We start from the raw sequence: 22,092 nt of genomic DNA, 5'->3' as shown, positions 1-22,092 counted from the left end.
GTGTGTCGATGTTTAATACGCGTGCAATACACCGGGGGTGCACCAGTGACGCGGGCGTGAGCTGGGTGATACAATTAATATATAGACAAAGGACCCAGCGCCGCTCCAAGGCTGCTCGAAAAAGAATATACAGGTTAGCAAAGGCAAAAAGAGGTAAAGCGGAAAGGAGAGTTGGAGAACAAAAGGACTTGTTGCCGAAGAGAAGAGAAGAGAAAACTAAGAGCGGTTCTCACCCGCCTCTGGCCAGCATGGGCACTATTTTTCTGCTCAACAAGGGTGCTTGCAAGCGATGTCAAAATAGCAGCGTCACTTGCCTGGCGAACTATTTCGGGAGACAGGCAGCGGCATGATTTCCCGTGTCCGGATGCAAGTCAATCAAAAGAGGTTGCAAGGGGAGGGTTGTCAAAAATCGTACAAAGAGCGACGTCTATTACGGAGTCCGCTAGTCAACTACATTGCCATTGCCCATCGACAGCCTGGCGCTCTTTGCACCGGCCTGCGACACAGGCTTGCTCATTGAGCCGATGAGCATTGAGTCGCCAGTGTCCGGGCGGTCGTCCATGCGTAGCGGCGAGTTCAGATGCACAGGCTGCAGCGCGCTGGGGCTGTGTAGGATCTTTGGCCTAGCCATCTGCACAAGGCGCGGCTTCTGCGTGTTCACAGTGCTAGAGATATGTGCGACACCCGACATACGGGCGCTGGACCTGTCACTGGGCAGAATAACCGACGGCGGACCAGCTGCATGGGGGCTTACTGTGCGGGAGCTACCTGGGCGCGGGCTGGCAGAGCGCAGGCTGGTCTTCTCTGGCGGCTCCAGAGCCACTGAGGTGTACCAGCTGTGCCTTGCCGCCCGATGCCACGACGTTGACAACATTCCCGATTGTCGAGCCACGCTTCGCGCCATACGGACTGCCTGCAGATCCATAGAACTGTGTCCGGCGCTTCTCGTCCTCGTCGTTGCTCGAGTAGAAAATCGGAACCGACGCGCGGTTGTCAGTCGGCATCCGGATGCCAACCATGCCCTGGTTGCCCCATTTCTCGGTTTCTGACGGCCGCCCTTGGCGCAGCATGCCGTCCCTGCTGCCCAGACGCTGCGAGTCTGCAGGTACATGACGGGTGCTTCTCCAGCGACGGTACAGGAACCAGGTTCCAACAAGCAGCAGAATTCCAAATACCGTGCCAAACACCGCAGGCAGGGCTACTGAAATCGCTTTGGACTTTGGCTTGCTCTCTGAACCGCCTACCACCCGGCACTCGTAGTATGGACATTGGTCAAGGGTAGCACCAGTGTAGACTGCCACTTCACCGTCACCGCATGTGGGCTTTGTGGACTCGCCAACACAGCCAGTTGGGGATGCCGCGGCACTGCTAGCCGAGGTCGAGGCTGAGACGGGGACTGACTCTGAGCTACTTTTTGCCGATGCTGACACCTTTGTCGTAGCCGAGTCGGTCTGCGCTGCTGTCCTTGAGCTGGCCCTTGATGTCGCTGAGGAAACAACAGAGGCGTGGCTACTGCTGTCATCATCGGCCGGCAGACCATGCACGGCGAGAACAAGGAGACACAAGGCGAATATCCGTCCAGGCTTAGCCATTAGCATAATAACGTAATATAAGTGAAATAGGTTTAAGGGGGAGGAGGAGGGAGGGTGAGAGGAAGGCGGGTGTGCGGGATAGAGGCGGAAGGGGAGAGGGAAGGAATAATAAAATAGCAAGCGTGGAGGACTTTGAGGCAGAGGAGAGCCATGTAGACATTAGCCTGCTCTTCATTAGGATGCAAGGTGGAGCGCATGGTGGGGATGAACCGGCAATAGAACTGTGAAAAGGATCGACATCGCCAGGAGCCGCACACTTCCAATTGCCCAAACTAATCTCCTAGCCCACCAAAACTGTTTGTTATTTTTGAGCTATCTTTGGAGCACAGTGCTATGGTAAAGGCGTCCATTTCCAAACAATGGCAGCCCGCGGTCTGGCAGTCGCCTCCTTTCTGCGCCTTTGCCGGAACACTGGCACTGTGCACCGCGCCTCCTCAGCGTCCGCAGGAACAACAATAATATTGTTGTTGATCGCAGGTAGAAAGGAATGGAGGGGTTGCCAATGGCATTCGTCCATTTTTATGCAAGCTAATAGATGGGGATATAAGCGGTATAACCGCCCCTGCGTTCGCTGCGAACGGCACCAGCACACGCGGCTCCTGCTCACCTCCCCAAGCAAGCTAAATCGAAGCTTCGGATCACCCACAGAACCAGATTAGCGCAGACCACCAACAGAGTGTGAGAAAAGAGGTGGCCTGGCAGGACCACAGCCGAGATCCGGAAAGCAAAGGCGCCAGTGTTTGTTGGGCAATAGCTCTTTTTTGTGCTCACTGAAGAAGAAAGAAAAGCAGTTGCCACTTCCCATTGACATCATCAGAGACCATCAGGCAGATCGCCTTTTCACAGAGCCGATCCCTCAGCGCATGGGCACCCTTCTCCTTCAGAGAGTGAAGGCCAGGGTAAACAAGCCAAAACCCTACTTTCTTCTCTTCCTCTCCCGCGTCCTCTTTCCAATTTACCTTCTGCTATTACGACTCGGTAAGTGTGCTCCCCTCTCCGGCGTGCCGTTGCTCAGGTGGTTCGCGCTTTAATCTTTTGGGTTGTCAGGCTGGGGCGGGTCGTGACAGACCAGTCAGTTTGCACAAGCACACCACTCTTGCACTGCACTATTTTTATCCCTGCCAATTGGCCATCCGCTGCGCTCCCCTCGCTGCCCGTCGAATATTTTTTTGGTTCCCATTCGTTGTCCTTGCACATGCGCGCTGAACTATAAATAAACGCGCTTTTCCCGGCCACGCTCTGTGTTCCTTTTTTATAAGGGTTATCAGCATCCTCCTCTTCTTCCTCTCCCGCCTCTCTCTCCCGCGTCTTTTGTTTTATATATTCAATCTCCACCCTCTGCATACGCTCACAGACCTTGCTTTGCACACTCGCATATACTTTATTTTAGGGCACCTTTTCAGCAAGAACCATGGCCGACAACCACGGAAGGAAGAACGGCTCTTCCCATCGCCCAAACATGAGTGCCAGCAATCCGGGAGAGTACGAGATGCTCGACCGGGACTACATGTCTGGCTATGCGCAGGGCGCGAACGCTACGCCGTCGGCCCCGCAGCTCAACATGGGCCATCAAAACATCAGCCGCAGCGAGCTTGACGTCCTCGAGACCACAGCGCCTGACCCTAACGCGAGCTACTACCAGTACTCAACCGAGCCCTCTACAGGCCTGTATGCCGACGCTGGCGCCGGCTACTACGAGCCAGGTAAGCAACACATGGAGCAATGGCCGGAGCGGAAAGAGAGCCCTATTGTCGCTCTTTTACAATAGCTGCTAACCCCATCTTTGCGATTGCCTTATTTGGTAGAGGGACAATACGGCCACGACGGCACTCTCCAGTACGGCAACAACTACGGCAATTCGGGCGACACATACTCGTACCCGCCCATGGAGGCCCCGCAGGCCTACAAGCCGCTGCCTGTTCCGCAGATGCCGGCTGCAGGAATCAATCGCGATGGCGCTCCTTCACCGCACTTGCTGCCGCTGCGCGAGGCGCACTCAATTCCGGGCACGCCGATGATGAGCAACGACGGGATGAGCGACAAGATGAGCGGATCCGTGCTCACTGAGCAGCAAAAGCTGGATCCGCGGATCATGCCCGAGGCCGACCCCGCTCTGTCGTCGCTGTACAACGCCGACAATGCCCCGCCTCCTGGTGCGCGCCAGTACGACCGGTACCAGGAGCGCCGCAAGCGCCATCTGAAGCAGGTCGAGCTGACGTCCGGTAACCTGGTTCTGGACTGCCCGGTGCCGCGCCGTGTGATTGAGATGGGCAAGTACCGTGAGGGCAACGAGTTCACACACATGCGGTACACGGCGGTCACCTCGGACCCCAACGAATTTATGAACGCAAAGTACACACTTCGCCCGGTGCTGTATGGCCGCGAGACCGAGCTGTTTATCGTGCTCACCATGTACAACGAGGACGAGATCCTGTTCAACCGCACTTTCGCCGCTGTCATGAAGAACATCGCACATCTGTGCTCGCGCACCAACAGCCGGACCTGGGGTGCCGATGCGTGGAAGAAGGTCGTTGTGTGCATTGTGTCCGATGGCCGCAACAAAATCAACGAGCGGGTCTTGGCAGTGCTTGGCACCATGGGCGTGTATCAGGATGGCGTAATGCAGAACTCGGTCAACAACAAGCCCGTAACAGGGCATATCTTTGAGTACACCGCGCAGGTGTGCATGGACGCCAGCATGAACTTCCGCGGACCGTCGAAGGGCATGCCGCCCGTCCAGGTGCTGTTCTGCCTGAAGGAGAAGAACGCCAAAAAGATCAACTCCCACCGCTGGTTCTTCAATGCCTTCTCGCCGCTGATCAACCCCAAGATCTGTGTCCTGATCGATGTTGGAACCAAGCCCACGGGAACCTCGATCTACCATCTGTGGAAGTCGTTCGACCACGACCCCAAGGTTGCGGGTGCCTGTGGCGAAATTGCTGCTGATCTTGGCAAGGGCTGCACAAGCGTCTTGTTCAATCCGCTGGTGGCTGCGCAGAACTTTGAGTACAAGATCTCCAATATCCTGGACAAGCCGCTCGAGTCGGTGTTTGGGTACATTTCCGTGCTTCCGGGCGCTTTCTCGGCCTACCGCTACTCAGCGCTGCAGAACACGTCCCCTGGCGTCGGCCCGCTGGCTGCATACTTCAAGGGCGAGCTGATGCACAGTGCCGACTCGGAGGGCGGCATTTTCGAGGCCAACATGTATCTTGCTGAGGACCGTATCCTGTGCTTTGAGCTGGTCGCAAAGCGCAAATGCAACTACGTCCTGCGCTACGTAAAGAGCGCCAAGGCCGTGACTGATGTGCCCGACACGCTGGCCGAACTGATTTCGCAGCGCCGCCGTTGGCTCAACGGATCGTTCTTTGCTGCCTTCTACGCCATTGTCCACTGGTGGCGCATGTTCGGCACATCGCACAGCCTGTACCGCCGCCTGCTGCTGACGATCGAGTTCCTGTACCAGACCATCAACATGATTTTCTCGTGGTTCTCGCTGGCCAACTTTTATCTCGCCTACTTCTTCCTCGAGCAGAACGTCATCAAGATCCACAATGACCACGAAGATAACCCCACTGTCAGTCTGCATGCTGATCCGTTCCAGGGTGCCGGCTACATCGTCATGGAGCTTTTCCGCGAGCTGTACATTCTGGCCCTTATCATGCAGTTTGTGCTGTCGCTCGGAAACCGCCCGCAAGGCACAAAGGCTATCTACCGCTTCACTGTGTTCCTGTTCACGGTCATCATGATTATCTTGACATATGTCGCCATTTACTGTGCTGTGTACACAGTCTGGCACACAGACAAGACAATCGGCCTCGGCGAGCTGCTCAAGCAGCCAAAGTTCCGCGACATTGTGATCTCGATTGGATCGACATACGGCGTGTACATGATCGCGTCATTGCTGTACCTCGAGCCGTGGCATATGTTCACCTCGTTTGTCCAGTACATGATGTGGCTCCCGTCATCAATCAACATCCTCATGGTGTACGCCTTCTGTAACACCCACGATGTGTCGTGGGGAACCAAGGGCGACACTGGTCTCCAGAGCGATCTCGGCCACGCCAAGATCGAGAAGAAGGACGGTGTGGAGGTTGCGCACATCAACGTTGCCACCGATGAGAACGACGTGAACAAGAACTACGACGAGTTTATCGGCACGCTCAAAACACCGGTTGTCAAGACCAAGGAGAAGCGTGATGCCAAGACCAAGCGCGAGGACCAGAACAAGAACTTCCGTACCACGCTGGTTCTTGCCTGGATGTGCACCAACGCTGTCGTCGCCATGATCTTCTCGTCAACCTGGTGGGCTGACTACACTGAGAAGCTCGATGCAACCCTGTCATTCAACCCGTATCTGAGCTTCATCTTCTGGTCGGTTGCTGGTCTGTCGGCCTTCCGCTTCCTGGGCAGCATGTGGTACCTTGTCCGCCATGTTTTCCTTGGCGACTAATCCTTCACAGCCATTTTCCATCTGCCTCCCCTTTCCATATCAATCTTTAGTAGCGATATTCCCAAATTCATCTTTCTTAGCTCCCCTTCTCCACTGGCTTTCTTGTTTATATTCCAACATACTCATGTGCAATGTTTCCTCATATCCTGTCATTTAGTATCGTGATTGATTATGTCTATTTACGGGTGGTTGATGTACTGATGGATCGCTGGATTAATGTAAATGCAAACGGTGTTTGAAGCGAATGTCCTGGAGGATCGCATTGTACTCCCGGACTGCCTCATCGATGACCAGTATGGAGAACTCCTTCCTGTGGTCATATCGCTCTCGGACATACTGCCAGATCATCTCGTGGAACGCTGTGTCATCGCTATTCAGCGGTTGATACGTTGCAGCCGGCGAGACTTCGACTGACTGCACATATCTCTCCTGCTTTGCCCGCTCAACCGCAGTGTCCAGCTCCTGCTTTGAATATCTGTGCGCCAGGTAATAGCCCATGGCTTTAGCAAAACTCCACTCCATCAGCATCCACACATGCTCCTTGTCCATCAGCGGCTGCCCTTCGCCGCCTGGGACCGGCGGAACCAGACCATTTTTCTCGGCCGCATCCATGGCTGGAATCGGCGTTGCCCGCTGCTGCATTGAAGACGAGTGGGGATCGACCATTGCTGAGTCTTTGGACTCCCGCCGCGGCGCATACCGCTCAAAGACCTTTTCGTTGAAAAGAATGACTGTGAACAGCATTGTGTGCAAGAACAGCTTGATGTGGTCGTGCGGTACTTTGCCGTTGTGGAGGAGCTCCAGGCAGTGTGTGTGCAGACGGAAGGCAACCTCGCGCTCCAGCTGCTCCTCCCCCATCTGCTGAAACGACGTTTCGGTCTCTGCCTGCGCCGTGCCGTTTCCGTCGCTAAACCTAACGTGTCTTTCGCCTAGCGTGCCAGGCTGTCTCCGCCGTGCCATTTTTCGCTCATGCTCAACAAGAGCCATGTGGTCATCGACCATGTATGACCACAGCGGCCAAACATGCGCCTTTGTCTCTTCCATCGCCTCCACTAGTATCGGGCAATTCCTGTATGCGTCGTCTGCACACCTCTGAGCCATCTCCATCGCCTGGCGCATGTAGATCTGGCGCCGCCTAAATTCCTGGTGTCGCTCGGCCAGCTGTGCTTGTGATGCTTTTTTTGCTCCCTCGTCGACCAATGTTGGCACAGTGGTGGAGTCTGGCAGCCCGACCATCTCGAACGACTGCGGAGCGCCGCGCAGCACATTGTTGTTGTTTATGAGCACAACGCTATGTACGATGGCTGGGAATTGGTCCATATGCAGGTCAATGGACTCCCGAAAGTTGTGTGCTATCTGCGCATAAAACCTCATCGCCCTCTGCGTCTCGCTCATCGCCAAGATGTGCCTACCGACTGGCCGCCGGCTGTGCCCAATCACCGTGCCAAATGTATCCAATAACACCATGTCCACGAGACACCGTATATCGATTATCTGTATTAACTGCGCGTTTGTCTGTGCGTTTGTTGAGTCGAGCCACGGGCCAGTGTAGGGCAATTCGACGTGCCGCGGGATTGCTACCTGCGATACAGGGTCGACCATTTTCATGAGCTCTGCGACTGACTGCTCGAGCGTTTTGGAGGTGCGGACAGGTGTGCGGGAAAAGATGCTGAGTCGCTGCTTTGCTGGCTGGGGAACCATTTGTTCGTTGTGTATCGCATCCATGGTGCCCAGAAAAAAAAAAAGTCGACTGCTGGTGTCGTCAGTCGCGCACTAAATATAAACGCGGTAGGGACAACATTAATAAAAAGAAGCCCGACTCCTTTCCACTCCTCCAGAAAAAGCTTGAATAAACAGAGAAATGGAGACGCCAGAAGGGTACTCTACAAGCGAGATAAAAGGCTAGGGGAACTAAAAGGCGACTCCATGAAGAGCAAGAAAGGAATACCTTTGCTGTGTGTTTTTCTTCAGCCCCTGGTTCGGTAACAGCGAAGACATAGCATCCCCTGTCTGCTGGCCAATGGCCACAATGGGTCTGCTCAGCTGTGCGGTCATGTCGTCTTTGGTGTTTGGCTGACTGACTGCATAAAAGGGGTGGCAGCAAAGAAACCCGTATTGTCTCCAGTGACATGGACATGTACTTGATGCCAGCGCCGAAAAGGGACGCTGGCGAAGATCCCAGACCGCGTAATAAGGGATGGGGAAGATTTCTATTGCCGCCCATTAGTTTCTCGCAGCTATTGTCTAGCAATAAAGCACCATTTCCGATTAGTCCCCTTTGTTCTTGGCTGCAGACAGTGTCACAGACAGAGGGGAAATCCTCCGGAGATTCAAACTCCGGCCACAGCTGCTCCGCCGCCCTGTCACAGACTTTGGTGGGACTAAAGGGACCGCCAGAGACCGCTGCAGAGCCATCTGTGCGCACAGATGTTTTTGCACCCGTTTTCTTGCGAAAAACAAAGAGATCTGCAATGGCATCCTTTGCACTATTCGCTCCACTCGGGCGACAACAGGTATTGTTTTGCAAGCAGAAAACTGGTTCATTTGCAGCGCAGGGAATAGTGGCCAAAACATCTATTACACGCTCCACCCTGGGTTCTGCGCCCTTTGTAGCCGCTCAGCCAGCTGCACCTGGTACTCCATCCGCTGCTTGTACCGCTCCCACTCCGCGTCGTTCATGTGCGCCAGATGCAGATTCCCAATGGGCTGTGTGGGGTAATTGCCAGGCTGGCCCATCGGCTGGACCGGGTACCCGCCAGTCTGGGCAGGCTGCTGTCCGGGAGCCTGGAATTGGTATCCTTGCGGATACTGCTGCGGGTGCGCGTATTCAGGTTGTTGCGGTGCGTACTGGACTGGCCGTTGTTGAAGAGCGTACTGCATCGACGGGTGCTGTTGCAGCTGGTAGTATTGCGGCTGGGGTATCGACTGCCAGCTCTGCGTATGGAACTGAGGACTGGTCATTGACTGCTGGGGTGGCTGTGTCGGCTGTTGAGGTGGCTGCGTTGGCTGCTGAGAATACTGAGGATATTGTGGGGGTAGTGGCTGTGCCTGCAGGTACTGAGGGTAGGCGTACGACTGCTGCAACATATGTGGGGTTGCATAGCCATTGCTCACTGGTGCCTGTGCAGTTGCTGCACTAGCAGCTGAATGTGGACCAGACTGCACTGGTCGGTACGCCTCCTGGAGACTTCCTTCGCTGCCGTGAACATGACTAGCCTGAGACTGGATATCATCCGGCGCGCTTTGCACTGCCATCAATGGCCCGGCTGCAGCTTCAGCTGCTTCCTGGTTGTGCGGGGATGCTGGCCGTTTGAGAGTGAATTTTGGCTTTTTCGCAGCACCTGCCAGCTGCCTCTGGGCACTGCTGGTTGTCTTGTAATGTGAGAATGCGGACGGCTTAGACGCTTGCGCTGTCTCGATCATCTCCTGCTTCGAGTGCACAGGCAGCGACACATGTACCGCAGCTGCATTTAAATGTCCTGAGCTGTCAGAGCGCGGCGCAAACCCATCAGGAGATCCCTTCGGTGCCGGAATGGGCAGCGCAGCTGCTTCAGTGGTGAATGCCGGCTGAGATGTCAGTACAGGCAGCGATGTAGGTGGAACCTCATCTGCAGTTGTGCTACTGGGTGGAAGTTCAGCAGAAGTTGCGCCTGACATTTTTGGGTTAGACGTCAATGCACTCGAAAAGGACTCGGGCGAGCGAGGAGGTGCAGACCCAGAGCGTGCAGGCGAGCCTGTGTCCAGTATCTGCTTGGTACGGCTAAAACGCAACGATACGCTTGCTGACGGCGAGTCGTACTCTGCCTGCCTTCCATTAGTGTGGCTGTCTTCGGGCATGATGCTGTCCAGTTCTACTGGAGGCTCCCCACCAGGTGCTGTAACCGTGGTGGCCTTGGATACAACCGTGGTGTGGCGCCGCCTGACTTTGGCGGACGAGGATTCAGCCTGTTCTGGCGCATCGATGTTTGAGTTGTTATAGCGACGCTGGTCAGCAAGAGAGGGGCCATCAACGATTCCAGCAAGGTCGGGGATATGTACCAGCGAGGCATTTTCGGGATCGAGCCTCTTGATGGTTCTCTGACGACTAAGCCCTGAAGCACCCGTATCGCCTGGAAGCTCGCCTGCCACCAGCGATATATGGAGACTGTCATTAGCCGGGCCCAGCAGGCGATTGTACCCGATTGCCATGGTAGTAGATGCTGTCGGATCCAGCGGCTGGCCAGTGGTGGAATCCTTCTTGTCTGCATGCTCGCGCGGCCAGAGGAACCCATCGACGGTATGCCAGTCAAACGACGTATTGCTATGGTGCACGAGGTTGAGGAGAGAGACGACTACATCCTGCTTGATAGTATCCCAGTACTTCCGAATAGGTTTGAATCCCATGCTAAGCAGATACTGGTTCAGCTGGAAAAGTATGTTGTAGTCGATGCCTCCACCGGCCCATCCGTATCCAAGGGCTACCCAGTCGGCAAACTCGTCGTAGTCGGGACCAATAAACTGATGCTGGCAGAGGACAAGCTGGAAGAGCTCAGCCCGGTTGTCATCGTAAAACTTTCGTGCAAACGCCCGGGCGAGCTCGTTGGCGACACTGGAATCCGGTAGACCCTTCATGTCGTCCATGCCATAGAGAGAAGCGACTTCAAGGCAGTTTCTGTCAAACGTCAGCGACTTTTCGGCAATGTCGCTTTCGTTCTTCAAGTTGCCCCATGTTAGCACCATGTTGATGTTCACGAGCTCGGCAGCTGCGGCAAACGTGAGATGGCCGTGCTTGGATGCATTCCGCCGGAAAGCCACGTCGACCCACACGTCAATGACATGCTTGAGATTCAGCAGGTCCAGCTTGGTTCTCTCCCCAGAAGGCGTTTGCTGCTCGTCAGTTAAAAACAGGTGGAGCTCCCTGTCGGAAACGCGCCAACCCAGGTCCCTTCGGTACATGTCGTAGAAACACTGGCCAGCCTCTGAGCCGACATGGTAAGCGGCCATCCGAAGGTGGGTCTCGTCCATCGCGGGCGTAGAGATGTACCGGGCAGCAGAGAGCTTGCGGTTGGCCCATTCCAAGGCGAAGTCTGAAATATCACCCCAGTTGCGTGGCCGGTCGATTACGTCTGGTCCGTTGATTGCCTCCAGGACATATGCGTACATGGCCATGCTATACGCCTTCATCCCCTGGTCATATTTGGAGTTCATAAGGTTCACCACTTGCATACGGAACGCTTCTCCGAAGTGGTTAGGGAGTGCAAGCAGCGTGTCAGAGCATCGGCTGAATCTCATAAACAAACTGTTGTCGACATTCGTCACCACATGGTCAAACACCTGCTTGCCGAGCTCGTCCTGGCAGAGGAACTCGGACACGGCCCGTCGAACAGTATAGCGCGTATCTCGGTCAAGCCGCCTGGTGTGGTCCGAATTGATAGTGCTGTACTTTTTGAGCTCGCGGAGTTTGTGGACCAGGGAAATCGAGCCGCACGTCCGGTCGTCAACATGGCCGCTGTCCTGGGATATGCGGTTACCAGCCGGCGGCTGCGAAGTTGCAACGCTCGTGTCATCCTCTACAGGCTGCGCAAGTGCAGCAGGATCGACTGGGGGTGATGTGGCCTGGAGTGCCCGCTGGGCATCTGGATTCTCGATGACCTTGGGCGCGTGGCTTCGTGAGCGCCTGCGCCGGGGCCGTGCCGTGGCTGCATCAGCTGCCCTCCGCATGACCGCCAGCTCCGGGGTGCGGGGAGCAAGACCGAACGTCGCCGACAATGGTGACTGCATTGGAACCGAGACCGGAATAGCCGCTGGCCTACGTGCAGGCTGGGCAGCCGAAAACTGGAACCGCCGCAGCGTATCTGAATCTTTTGGCATCAGCGTGCTCTTGGACCGGTTGCGTGTCGTTTTCGGAGTCTGCGTGGCAGCCTTTTCAGAAAATGCATTCTGCAGCTGCGCTGCCACATTGGCTGAGCTCGCGTGTAATACCGCACTGGGCTCTGTCACCACACGCTGCGTAGTCCGCGACGACCGCAAGTCAGTGTCGTCGTGCTGAACCTCCTGGAGTGCGTTCTGTGCCCTGTACCGAGTATCCTGTGCCCGAATCTCGTCGTATAGGTCGCCCGGGACATGGTTCCGGTCAAACCGCGTGTTTGCAATAATCGGAACCTCTGGGATGACCTGGCGTGGAGCGCGGCACAGCAGGCTAGAAATGCACGATTCGCGCATCAGCAGTTTGCGTGCCTCCTGTGCCGGATAGCTGCCCAGTAAAGGGTCGTCGGGGAACTCGATACCAGCCCACTGTAAAACGATTGCCCGGGGAAACTCGCTCAAAAAGTCATGGCCACTCACATACAAGAGCGTGCGCATCTGCTGCCTGAGCATCTCTTGGACGTCCTTGGCTGTACGGTTCATTTCCTTGGAAATGGTGTTGAAGTTGACGATCTGGCCACCGGCCCACGCAATGGCAGTTAGCTCTTCCAGCATATCTACGTCCTCTTTGGTCCATGTGCGGGATCTACCGTGTTCGTCATGCGTCGGCTGGTGTTGCGACCGCCGCCTGCCTGACTGGCTCTTTGAACGACGAAAGCCGATTCCTAAAAACCCGCGCCGGCCACGCGACTGTTGTTCGTCTGTGGGCATCGGGTGGTGGTAATCGGCGTCAATGGTTGTGTTAACAATGCCGGTAGAACGCGAGCGCCGGTGTCCGGGCACCGCGTTTGCTGTAGCAGGCATACCAGGCATTCGCGGACGGGGCGGGTCGCGTGCGTGCCCATCCTGTATGCCCATGCTTTTGGCTCTCTGGTGGCGTGTGCTGTTGCGACGGCTGAACTCTGCGGCGTGTGCGCTGCTGTTCAGCGTGAACCGCCTCTGCGCGTTTGCCAGCCTGTTATCCATGTGCTGTGATACAATCCTATATATGCTGTGCGCGAGTGCGTATAAGAAACGAAAAAGAGAATAGATGCGGGAATCAGACTAGAGGTGCGAAAATTGTTGAGGGAAAAAGAACGAATGCAGAGATAACTATTTGCTCGGAAAAAAAACAGGGAGAAGGAGCTAGACGCTGAGGTAAAGGATCACAATTCTTGACCCGCATACCCGCATGACGGCCATATGTATGAGCGTCCATCCTTCCTGGTCATTCAATGCTACCGCCCTGTCAGCCGCACCGTTGTATTTTTTTTGGGAATGAATACAATTGTGCCCCTCATTGCTGCTGCCAATAGCCCCAGTCGCCCGCTCAAGGGCACGGGTATTTCCCTTTCACAGGAGGTCTGGCATTATCGTTTATTCAGAAGAACTGAACCTCCGATGTTCTTTTTTTGCGGCTTTAGATATCAGTAGAAAGAGATAGCCTGCAAGACCTTGCCCTTTCTAGCAGCCTTGCAATAAAGGAGCGTGTGTATCCAAACTCCGACTCTGCAAGCGCGATCGGCAAATTCACATTCCTTTCCATGAGACCTCGCGCTGTCGGCCCGAAAGTGGCAGCTGTTACGGTGGTCAGCCAGGCAGATTGTGTGCTCCAATGCTGCTGCTGTTGATGACCGCCATGCCCCAGTAGGCAAATGGAAAACCTGTTTTTGGTTGTGGCCAAGCCCCAGTGCAGTGACATGTCACTGGCTGTGAACCTGCTGGATTCTGGCCAATCCCATCTCGTCTGTCTGTGTCTGTGCGCGAGGCTGTTCGCATGTCTTTCCAGGCAAAGGTGTGGAACATGTTGAATACGTGAACAATCCACGTATCCAGATACACGCACCCTTCTCCAATGTGCAGATCCTGGCTATTGTCCGAATAGAATCCCTTAGAGCACGCCCTTCGGGCAATAAATGATACTGGCTGGTAACTTGCACAAAGTGAAGAGTGGAATAATAATTAGATTGAAGCACGTCAAATGTCGGTCGACATTGTATAGTCGTACTCTATGGTGGGCAGCACGCTGCTCATGAACTTTAAAAAGATAACCAGGTACTGGTCTACCCGGATCTCGCGTCTGCCGCTCTCGAGCGCCCTCTCAATAATCTTCCGCATGACGTGGGCATGCTTGCACGGATGAATCGACGCCATCTGCAACGACAAGTGCGGGTGTGTCTCGATGGTTACCGTCTTGCGGGCATGGTCCTCGCTGATGTCTTCAAAGATCTGCCGTGCTGTCAGTGGGCTTCCTTGCTCGTCGTATCCAAACAACCACACTCGCGGTGTCTGGTAGTACTTGTCGTATGAGATGCTGACGTCGTATGTGCGAGTGCGCAGAATCTTGTCTTCGGAGTCGTCGGCCGCCTTGCTGGCGGGCTTGGCAGCAAGCTCAGGCTCAGGCTCAGGCTCGGTGGGGTCGGCGTCCTCGAGCGCCTCGAGCTTGGCCATCTCCTCTTCGAAATCAGGGATATCGTCGAGGTCGCTGGGGATATCCTCAATATCGTTCTGCCCCAGTGGCCGGTCAAGGTCCTGCTCCCCAATTCGGACATTCTCCACACCCTCGGCCAACTGCCCTACCTGGCTCGCCGATGGCACCTCCTCAATACCCTTAATCTCCTCAATTGCCTCCTCGTCCTCAGTCGTCATTGCGCGATGCCGTGCGTATGTTGTCACCCAGCCCTCGTCGCCCACCTGCTCGACCTCGTCATCGAGTCCGTACGACATTTGATCGGCACGGCGCAGGCAAGGAACTAATGCAATAGTGCTCTTTTTAGCCATTATCCCCTCCCTCTTTCGCTGCTTCCGGGTAAATTGCGTGCAAATACCTACCATTGCGCGTAATAAGGAACTGCTTGTCTTCTGGCAGGTAATCCCGACGCTTGTTTGAATTGCCCTTTTCCCTACAATAGCCCAGAGTCTCTCAGTGCCAGACAGCGTTCCTCTTTCCTTAAGTAGCGCCGTCTGCCATTCACACACGCACTATACCACGCCTTTCTCCTGACCATAAATCAAGCCGTGCTTGGCTTGCTGCTCGATCATGAGATGCCGTGACTTTGCAGCATGCGGGGCCAGCTTTCTATTCCCAAGCATTAAGTCTGCTGTCGATAATTTTTCCGTCCTACGTACCAGCTCCAGGTCGGGCACTTGAATACCAGGTAGTCCCCAGCCGCAACAAACTATGCATTAAGCACAAATTAGCAATGACGACACATTTACTGAAGCCTCTAGCACACTGGAAAAAAGACCCAATACTCACCTCTTCGGGTGTCAACACTCCGGTCTCCTTGAACTTTGAGTTCTTCAGCACCGGGTTCAGATACTCTTTGACTCCATGCAGCAACGAATAAATCGTAGTCATTTTGGTGGTACACGGAATTTAGAAACAAATTTGAATAGGAGGAGAAGAACAGAGGCTGGCAAGGGAACCTCGGAATAGTGCCAGCGCATTTAAACGTATTCCCTGAAGGCCTGAAAGCCAGATTATTCAGGCTTGATCCGGGCGATCAACCCTCGAACAATCGCCTATGCTTGATATCGGCCAAGGATACCGCGGCATGGCCCTTGCCAACTATATTTGGCGTGCATGTTGCTGGAGCGACGCTAGTAGTAGCAGGTAGTCGCCATGCACCTGCCTTCTCGAGTTTTTTTTACTAAGCTGGAATGAAGGCAACTGTATAAATGCGCACTCGCGCAAGCATTGGTGCGTATTTACCGGCCAGGGCAAATCAAACAGCTGTTTCTACCAAACCGCTTCTTGGGCTGCGAGGGCACTCTGGCGGCCACCAAACCATTCCAGGCAGCACCTGGTCTCAGCTAAGAAGAGGCAAGAGGCGGATCCTGATCTTCAACAGTGCATTGCCTTCTACACCGAGACCTGCTCCCAAGTTGCTATTAAAAAAGAGAACGCACAACGATAAGCGCTGCCAGACCAAAATAGTAAAGGCGGAGCAAATCTAGGGCTCTATCAAAGACCGCACCACGGTGCGGCATTATAGTGACACAAAAATTGGCAACAACAAAGAAAAGCTAGCAATATATGGGCGACTCCAGCATTCAGTTTCTGACGAGTTCCTCAAGCACGCTGCTGCCCTTTGACTCCTGATAATTCAGACAGTGTGCAGACACTTGGCTCTGCCTTACAGCGGGCCATGCATGGATTTCATCCGGAATATATACTGTGCGCCGGGCCAAAGGAGGTATGTTTTTTATACATATGATTGCACCAAGCAATTTGTCGATCTCGCCATAGTGCCTTACGGAGCAGATCCCTTGTCCACCATAGCAGCAATGCGCCTGGGTGTACATTTTCGCGCTTTCGCCCGCTTGTGCCAATTGAATGCAGACTTAAAACCAAGGAGGGCTAGGCCCGATATTGGGGAGAGCACAGAGGACATCTCAGAACGGCTCTTCTTTTCGTTGCTATCTCCTGAACACCTGCTCTCCTTACTCTTTACCATGTTTCTCACTACCTTTTTCAACGCGCTGGTCTATTGGACGTGCCGTCTATTAATGCGCGCTGGACCGTTCCAGGTCTTTGGTAACCTTGTTGCGTCCTTCATTGACTTTTGTTACGCGACGCTTTACAAGATCGTAACCAACTCGCATAAAGAGACAGAGAAGCTCGTTGTAGCCGCTATCAAGAATGGCACAGGCAAGGGCAAGGTTGCTATCATTACTGGTGCTAACTCTGGAATTGGCTACGATACTGCCAAGGCACTGGGACGCGTCGGCTACCACACGATCCTGGCGTGCCGCAACATGGAACTCGGTGAAAAGGCACTCAACAGCCTGATAGAGGAGACTGACCTAGACAACTTTGAGCTAATGGCACTGGACCTCGCCTCGTTCGAGTCAATTCACAAGTTTGTCGAACAATTCAAGGAGCGCCACGACTCCCTACACCTTCTTATCAACAACGGTGGTGTCTGCATGTGTCCATATATGACCACTGCCGAAGGCATTGAACTCCAATTCGGCACAAACTATATTGGTCACTTCGTTCTTACAGACGCACTCTTGGATGTGATGAAGAGATCTAGCCCTGCGAAGATCATCAACTTGTCATCGCTTGGCAGCTACATGAACGCTGGAATTGACAAGGAGCTGGTCGCAGACAAGAGCAGGTACGACAAGTCCCGCGCCTATTACAACTCAAAGCTCGCACTCACCATGTCTGCAGCCACATTGGCCAGAAAGCTTGAGGGTACTGGAATCACCGCCAACTCGATTAACCCAGGATATGTTGCCACCAACATCTTCCAGCACGTCGGGCTGTCGGCCAAGATCCAGAATATGCTATTCACCAACACTGTCATGGGTTCACTAACTACACTTGCTGCGGTGCTCGATCAGCAGTACAACGATACCACAGGCCAGTACTTTGTTCGTTGTCAGCCCACCTACTCCCATCCGTCAGCCAACAGTATCAAAGAGCAGGACGACCTGTGGGAGTTTACTGAGAAGTTGGTTGCGAAACACTCAGATCAGAGGAGTTACGGGACTTTTTAGGGCAGTAGGTTTATATAATTGATTCCTTGGGTTCAAGAAATCAACCCCCATCTTTACCTGCGACATTCGCAATGAGTGCGTGGATATGTGGAATTATACGAATGAGCTCCTTGCAAGACATTCGGATCAGACAAATGATGCAACATTTTGACCTGGTATTCTTTGCGCATATTCCCAGCCATGCATGATGGCCAGTTGGCACCGCTCCACCCATTCAAAATAGCATAGAGCTTTTTGTTATTCGAAACATTGGTGGTAATAGCAAGAATTGGCTTAGGGTTATTAAGGCTATATGCTGAGCACTTGTGAGGCCACATGTCTCCGCATTTCTCCACATGTTTCCACGCTATTGTATATATGACGGATTCTCCAGTTGTTTCTTGCCTTCACTACTAAATTACAGATCAACCGCAATATATTTTGACCAATAGTGAGAAAAACTTCAGCAATTCACAGCACTGCTGGTTTACACCTAACAAACCGTTCCTAATCCTGATCCTGTTGATGACTCGGTGAAATGTCAACTTTACACATGACAACCCTGTGTCTACTGCACAATAGTAGACCCGATGCAGGCACGGACATCCGAAATACATTGCGCGACGCACGTGCTATTGAAACACGGAATAGCCTTTCGACAGCCTAGAATAAACCGTATATAACGGTGCACCTATGCTGCTTTGTCTTTCGTCGCACAAGTCGGTTTATAGCACTACCTATGGCAGCATTAGCTCAGTCCTTCGCAGACAAACTCTCTGATCTTTGGGGGCTATCTTATCTCTCCCTTGCCATTTCACTCGTTGTTGCAGCATACGTGGCACGAACCATCCAGTATGCACTCTTCTCTCCCCTTGCTCGTATCCCTGGTCCGTTTATAAACAAGTTCACCAACCTGCCTTTTGTTTACCATCTGTTTACTGGTCAGATACATAGCTACTCTTGCAAGCTGCACGATCAATATGGCGAGGTAGTTCGCATTGGAATTAACCAGGTGTCTCTTTCCAACCCATCAGACACACGCCTAGTACTTGCAACACACGCATTCCCAAAATCACCGCTCTACGAAAAGGGCAAGGTCATCGACATCAACATGTTCAGCACCGCAGATCCAGAGCTTAACAAAACCAGGCGTCGTCAGCTGGGAGGGGCCTTCTCAATGGCTAGTCTGAGAGATATCGAGGATGTAACCATGGAAGTGGGTGTGAAATCACTCATGAGAGCTTGGGACGCCGCCATCGAGCGCAATGGGAAAACGGCCTGCATTAACTACTTCTACATGTTCCACTACATGACGTTTGATACAATCGGCCTACTGGCATTTGGACGTTCGTTCGATATCTTGGAGACTGGCAACACAGAGGTTATTGACTGGTTCAAAGACATATTTCGATTCAAAAACGCTGTCCGCATATTCCCCATCGTCCGACACATTCCGTGGCTATATCCCAAACTGAAGAGGTCACGATACAATCTGATCTGCATCATCCGCAATGCGGTAGCAGCACGCAGGCAACTGGTATCTGAGACTGGCATCCCACCACGTATTGACATCATGCAAAAGTTTATAGATGCAGTCGATCCTGCTACTGGTGACAAGCTTACAGAGACACAGCTCTTGTCGGAGCTTATAACCATGCTTGTTGCCGGTACCGACACTACTGCCACAACTCTATCCTGGACCATCATGCACATGCTCAATAACCCGCATGTGTATCGGCGGGTGACCGATGAGGTCCGCTCCCAATTCCCTGACACAGCCAAGCCAATTCTGTTTGGAGAGGCCAAGTCCAAGCTACCTTACCTTTCAGCTGTTTTGCAAGAGTCGATGCGTCTGACGTCGGTTTCATCGGGACTAATACCACGTACTCTGCCTCGTGATGGCGCTACGATACAAGGATACTTCATGCCACATGGTACGCATATCGCACTCACGTTTGCAGCATGTCACCACAACACCAGCGTGTGGAAGCATCCAGGTACGTTTGATCCAGAGCGCTTCCTAGGAAAGGATGCTGACGAGAATGCAAAGAGTGTTCTTACGTTTAGCACTGGTGTACGCATATGTGCTGGAAGGAATCTTGCCCTGGTTGAGATGTACACGACTCTGGCAAACATTCTACGTCGCTACAACATATCTCTACCCAGCGATTCCCCGTATGGCCCACACAGAAAGGACGAGCGTGGAGCGCCGATTACAATCCCAGGCAAATCCGATGGCGTATATGGGCCAGAGAATCCTAAGGTTAACTGTTTAATTAACATTTCGTTGGCTTAAGAAGTGGAGTTAGCCTACAAGCACAATTTCAGCCTTAAGATATATTCAACTTGTCAACAAACAGACAAATGCGTTTATCGGTGTTGACATTCGGGCAACTCTATGCCCTCCGTCACCATGTGCAGATCCAAATCCCCACCTGTATAAACTTTGTGGGCCGGAACGGCCCCATCCTCCTTTTTCTCCTCAGCAAATTTTCCATTTTATTCATTCCATAAAGCTCATAACTACTGGACTCTCTGAAGGTTAACAATCGGCATATATGGAGAAAAATACGTGTAAAATCAACTGAGAGGGTAGACTGTTGGGTGCTTGGGGCCCTTTTAAGTGCATGGGCAATCTTGAGCATGGTGGCACAGGGCGGTGAAGGCGGTCTAATGCCAACACCACTATCGGTAATCATTCAACGTGCTTCTTGATAACAAGACGGCAGTCACGCTCCGGGTTAGCTGACGCAGTGATGATAAAGTGCCTGCTCTCCATCTTCTTCGGGTACCCGCGCTCATCGAGGACCTTTGGCCCTAGATGGGTGTAATCATCAGGTAGCGACCAGTCGTAGTCCTTAAGCATGTTGGCAAAGATAGTCAGCATCTCCATCCAAGAGAGGTTCCGGCCAGTGCATACTCGGACACCAGAGCTGAAGGCAAAGAAGTTGCGCCTTGCCTCGCTGTTGCCGACGAACCTGTCGGGGTTGTACTTGTATGGCTCAGGCCACATATCCTTGTTCATTGCCGCACCTCGGAAGTTTATGTGGAGTTCGGTGCCGCCTGGCAAGTAATGACCCTGGAACGTCACCCCACCAGAAGGAATAGAGCGCGGCAACTGCCCGCCGATCACCGGGCACAGGCGCAGCGACTCGTAAATACATGCCTCGGTGAACGGCAGCTTCTCCCTGGCATCAGCGTAGGTAATGAGATGGCCGGAGTCGAACTGGCTGCGAATCTCGTCCACAGCTCTCCTGTAGATATCAGGGTGCAACATAAGCAAATGGGTTGTCCAAGCAAGCGTGTTCGCTGTAGTGTCGATGCCAGCACCCAGCATCAGCATGCTCTCAACTTGGATTTCGGTTTCGCTCATCCGGATCTTGGAATGCGGGTCTTCGGCATCAAGGAATGCCTGGAGAAGGTCTACCGGCTTCTCTGCTCCGCTATCGAGTATCGCGCGACGCCTGTTTATCAGACGCCTAACAGCCCGCGTAGCCCTTCCAAAGTTATCTTCCAATCCACGCACCAGTAGCGAAAAGGGGAACGCCTTGAGTATCGGAAACACCGCCTTGTGCATATGCAGCATCATCGAGTCTTGGACCCATTTAATCGGGACAACATTGTCGGTTTTAATGCACTCCAACTCTTGACCACACATGAGGGCGCCGATTACGTCGAGTGTTGTGAGCATATATGACATGCTGTAGTTGATTTCGATATTCCCTTTAGCCTCGGCTTCAATCTGTGCGTCCCATTTCTCCTTGAGTGCCTGGTACCCGGCTTTCAGAATCGTCGGCTCCATATTTTGCAGATACCCCAGGTTGAAGAAGGGTCCGACTTGACGTTTGCGAATGCCAACAAGGTCTGCGTTGCTGGAGCTGAGAATGTTTTCGATTCCGAACAAGTGGAATGCGTGGTAAAACTCGGGCTTAGCAAAGGCGTGGGTGCTTAGGGCTGACTTCAGGTCCACGAGATTCGACAGAGATACGGCATTCGGTCCGCATACATAAAGGTCGCCGTACTTTTCGTAGTCGTGCATCGCGTATTTGCTCATCTTTCCTGACATACCAATATACCCCAGTCGAATATTTGATAGACGGGCGAAGAAGGGTCCAGGGATATTGCGGAGAGGCGAGAGACAGAGGGCATAAACTAGCTTGTACCCAACTAGAGCAGCAGCAGCAGCTAGTAGGTGGGTGGGCGTTATCGAACTGTAAAGAGATGCACACATCTCCTTCCATTCAAGGTCCTGAAGAGCGCTTAGAAGAGACATTGAAAGAGGCATCGGAAATGACCAAGGTGAAAAATAAAAATAGAGACATAGGTGCCCACCCCCATCGGCCACAGATTTAAGGGAAGGTCCGACATACCGTTGAGCAACAGCGACAGCGTGAAAGCACAGGAGGGTATGTACAAACCACAATACAGTATTCCCGCTCGAGTGCAAGAATAATAATTGCTGAATCTCCGCCAGGACAAGCCATGCAGCCCTATGCTGTTCCCACTATTGGAGTTTGTTGGAATGTTTCCCATAGGTCCTCGAGACAATTGTCGTTTGTAGTGGCTGAATAGGAAGTGGCGTGCATTGTTGGCGCTCTACATCACAAAAACCTGAATTATTGGGTGGCATAGACAAGCAAGTGTGATTACTAGATCGGCCTCAGGGTGTAAGGATGA

At 53.2% G+C, this 22,092-nt stretch overlaps 10 protein-coding genes across 10 annotated transcripts; 4 read left to right on the top strand and 6 right to left on the bottom strand.

The window, feature by feature from the left end:
• Positions 1-171: 171 nt before the first annotated feature.
• Positions 172-1,790, bottom strand: DL89DRAFT_268001 (uncharacterized protein). The gene is made up of 3 exons (XM_040887753.1): positions 1,514-1,790; positions 834-1,486; positions 172-802 (listed from the first exon to the last, which is right to left on the bottom strand). Exons 1-3 carry the CDS (start codon positions 1,590-1,592, stop codon positions 443-445), a joined length of 1,092 nt encoding a protein of 363 aa, XP_040742690.1. The 5' UTR covers positions 1,593-1,790; the 3' UTR covers positions 172-442.
• A 6-nt stretch (positions 1,791-1,796) lies between these two features.
• Positions 1,797-2,342, top strand: DL89DRAFT_168776 (uncharacterized protein). The gene has a single exon (XM_040883761.1). It carries the CDS (start codon positions 1,952-1,954, stop codon positions 2,249-2,251), a length of 300 nt encoding a protein of 99 aa, XP_040742689.1. The 5' UTR covers positions 1,797-1,951; the 3' UTR covers positions 2,252-2,342.
• Positions 2,343-2,528: 186 nt separating this feature from the next.
• Positions 2,529-6,190, top strand: DL89DRAFT_168763 (uncharacterized protein). The gene is made up of 4 exons (XM_040883758.1): positions 2,529-2,570; positions 2,983-3,295; positions 3,398-5,478; positions 5,539-6,190. The coding sequence occupies exons 2-4, from the start codon at positions 3,004-3,006 to the stop codon at positions 6,040-6,042; spliced, it is 2,877 nt and encodes a 958-aa protein (XP_040742688.1). The 5' UTR covers positions 2,529-2,570; positions 2,983-3,003; the 3' UTR covers positions 6,043-6,190.
• A 1-nt stretch (position 6,191) lies between these two features.
• On the bottom strand, positions 6,192-8,193 carry DL89DRAFT_168734 (uncharacterized protein). Its single transcript, XM_040883757.1, has one exon. The coding sequence runs from the start codon at positions 7,765-7,767 to the stop codon at positions 6,256-6,258; it is 1,512 nt and encodes a 503-aa protein (XP_040742687.1). The 5' UTR covers positions 7,768-8,193; the 3' UTR covers positions 6,192-6,255.
• On the bottom strand, positions 8,194-13,071 carry DL89DRAFT_168733 (uncharacterized protein). The gene has a single exon (XM_040883756.1). It carries the CDS (start codon positions 12,910-12,912, stop codon positions 8,620-8,622), a length of 4,293 nt encoding a protein of 1,430 aa, XP_040742686.1. The 5' UTR covers positions 12,913-13,071; the 3' UTR covers positions 8,194-8,619.
• Positions 13,072-13,321: 250 nt separating this feature from the next.
• Positions 13,322-13,662, bottom strand: DL89DRAFT_267999 (uncharacterized protein). Its single transcript, XM_040887752.1, has one exon. The coding sequence runs from the start codon at positions 13,625-13,627 to the stop codon at positions 13,346-13,348; it is 282 nt and encodes a 93-aa protein (XP_040742685.1). The 5' UTR covers positions 13,628-13,662; the 3' UTR covers positions 13,322-13,345.
• Positions 13,663-13,902: 240 nt separating this feature from the next.
• Positions 13,903-15,286, bottom strand: DL89DRAFT_278416 (uncharacterized protein; the record flags this gene model as incomplete). The annotated part of the gene is made up of 4 exons (XM_040889501.1): positions 13,903-14,678; positions 14,758-14,828; positions 15,055-15,104; positions 15,185-15,286. 4 exons carry the CDS (start codon positions 15,284-15,286, stop codon positions 13,903-13,905), a joined length of 999 nt encoding a protein of 332 aa, XP_040742684.1.
• Positions 15,287-16,324: 1,038 nt separating this feature from the next.
• Positions 16,325-17,441, top strand: DL89DRAFT_267998 (NAD(P)-binding protein). The gene has a single exon (XM_040887751.1). The coding sequence runs from the start codon at positions 16,384-16,386 to the stop codon at positions 17,434-17,436; it is 1,053 nt and encodes a 350-aa protein (XP_040742683.1). The 5' UTR covers positions 16,325-16,383; the 3' UTR covers positions 17,437-17,441.
• Positions 17,442-18,127: 686 nt separating this feature from the next.
• DL89DRAFT_267997 (cytochrome P450) lies at positions 18,128-19,901 on the top strand. Its single transcript, XM_040887750.1, has one exon. The coding sequence runs from the start codon at positions 18,155-18,157 to the stop codon at positions 19,709-19,711; it is 1,557 nt and encodes a 518-aa protein (XP_040742682.1). The 5' UTR covers positions 18,128-18,154; the 3' UTR covers positions 19,712-19,901.
• On the bottom strand, positions 19,897-21,800 carry DL89DRAFT_267996 (cytochrome P450 4F12). The gene has a single exon (XM_040887749.1). It carries the CDS (start codon positions 21,686-21,688, stop codon positions 20,111-20,113), a length of 1,578 nt encoding a protein of 525 aa, XP_040742681.1. The 5' UTR covers positions 21,689-21,800; the 3' UTR covers positions 19,897-20,110.
• Between the last annotated feature and the right edge of the window lie 292 nt (positions 21,801-22,092).

This window comes from Linderina pennispora (genome assembly GCF_002104995.1).
Source record: "Linderina pennispora strain ATCC 12442 chromosome Unknown DL89scaffold_8, whole genome shotgun sequence".
NCBI classification, from domain to species: domain Eukaryota; kingdom Fungi; phylum Kickxellomycota; class Kickxellomycetes; order Kickxellales; family Kickxellaceae; genus Linderina; species Linderina pennispora.
Note: the sequence above shows the minus strand (reverse complement) of the source record. Positions and strands in the feature narration are given on the sequence as shown.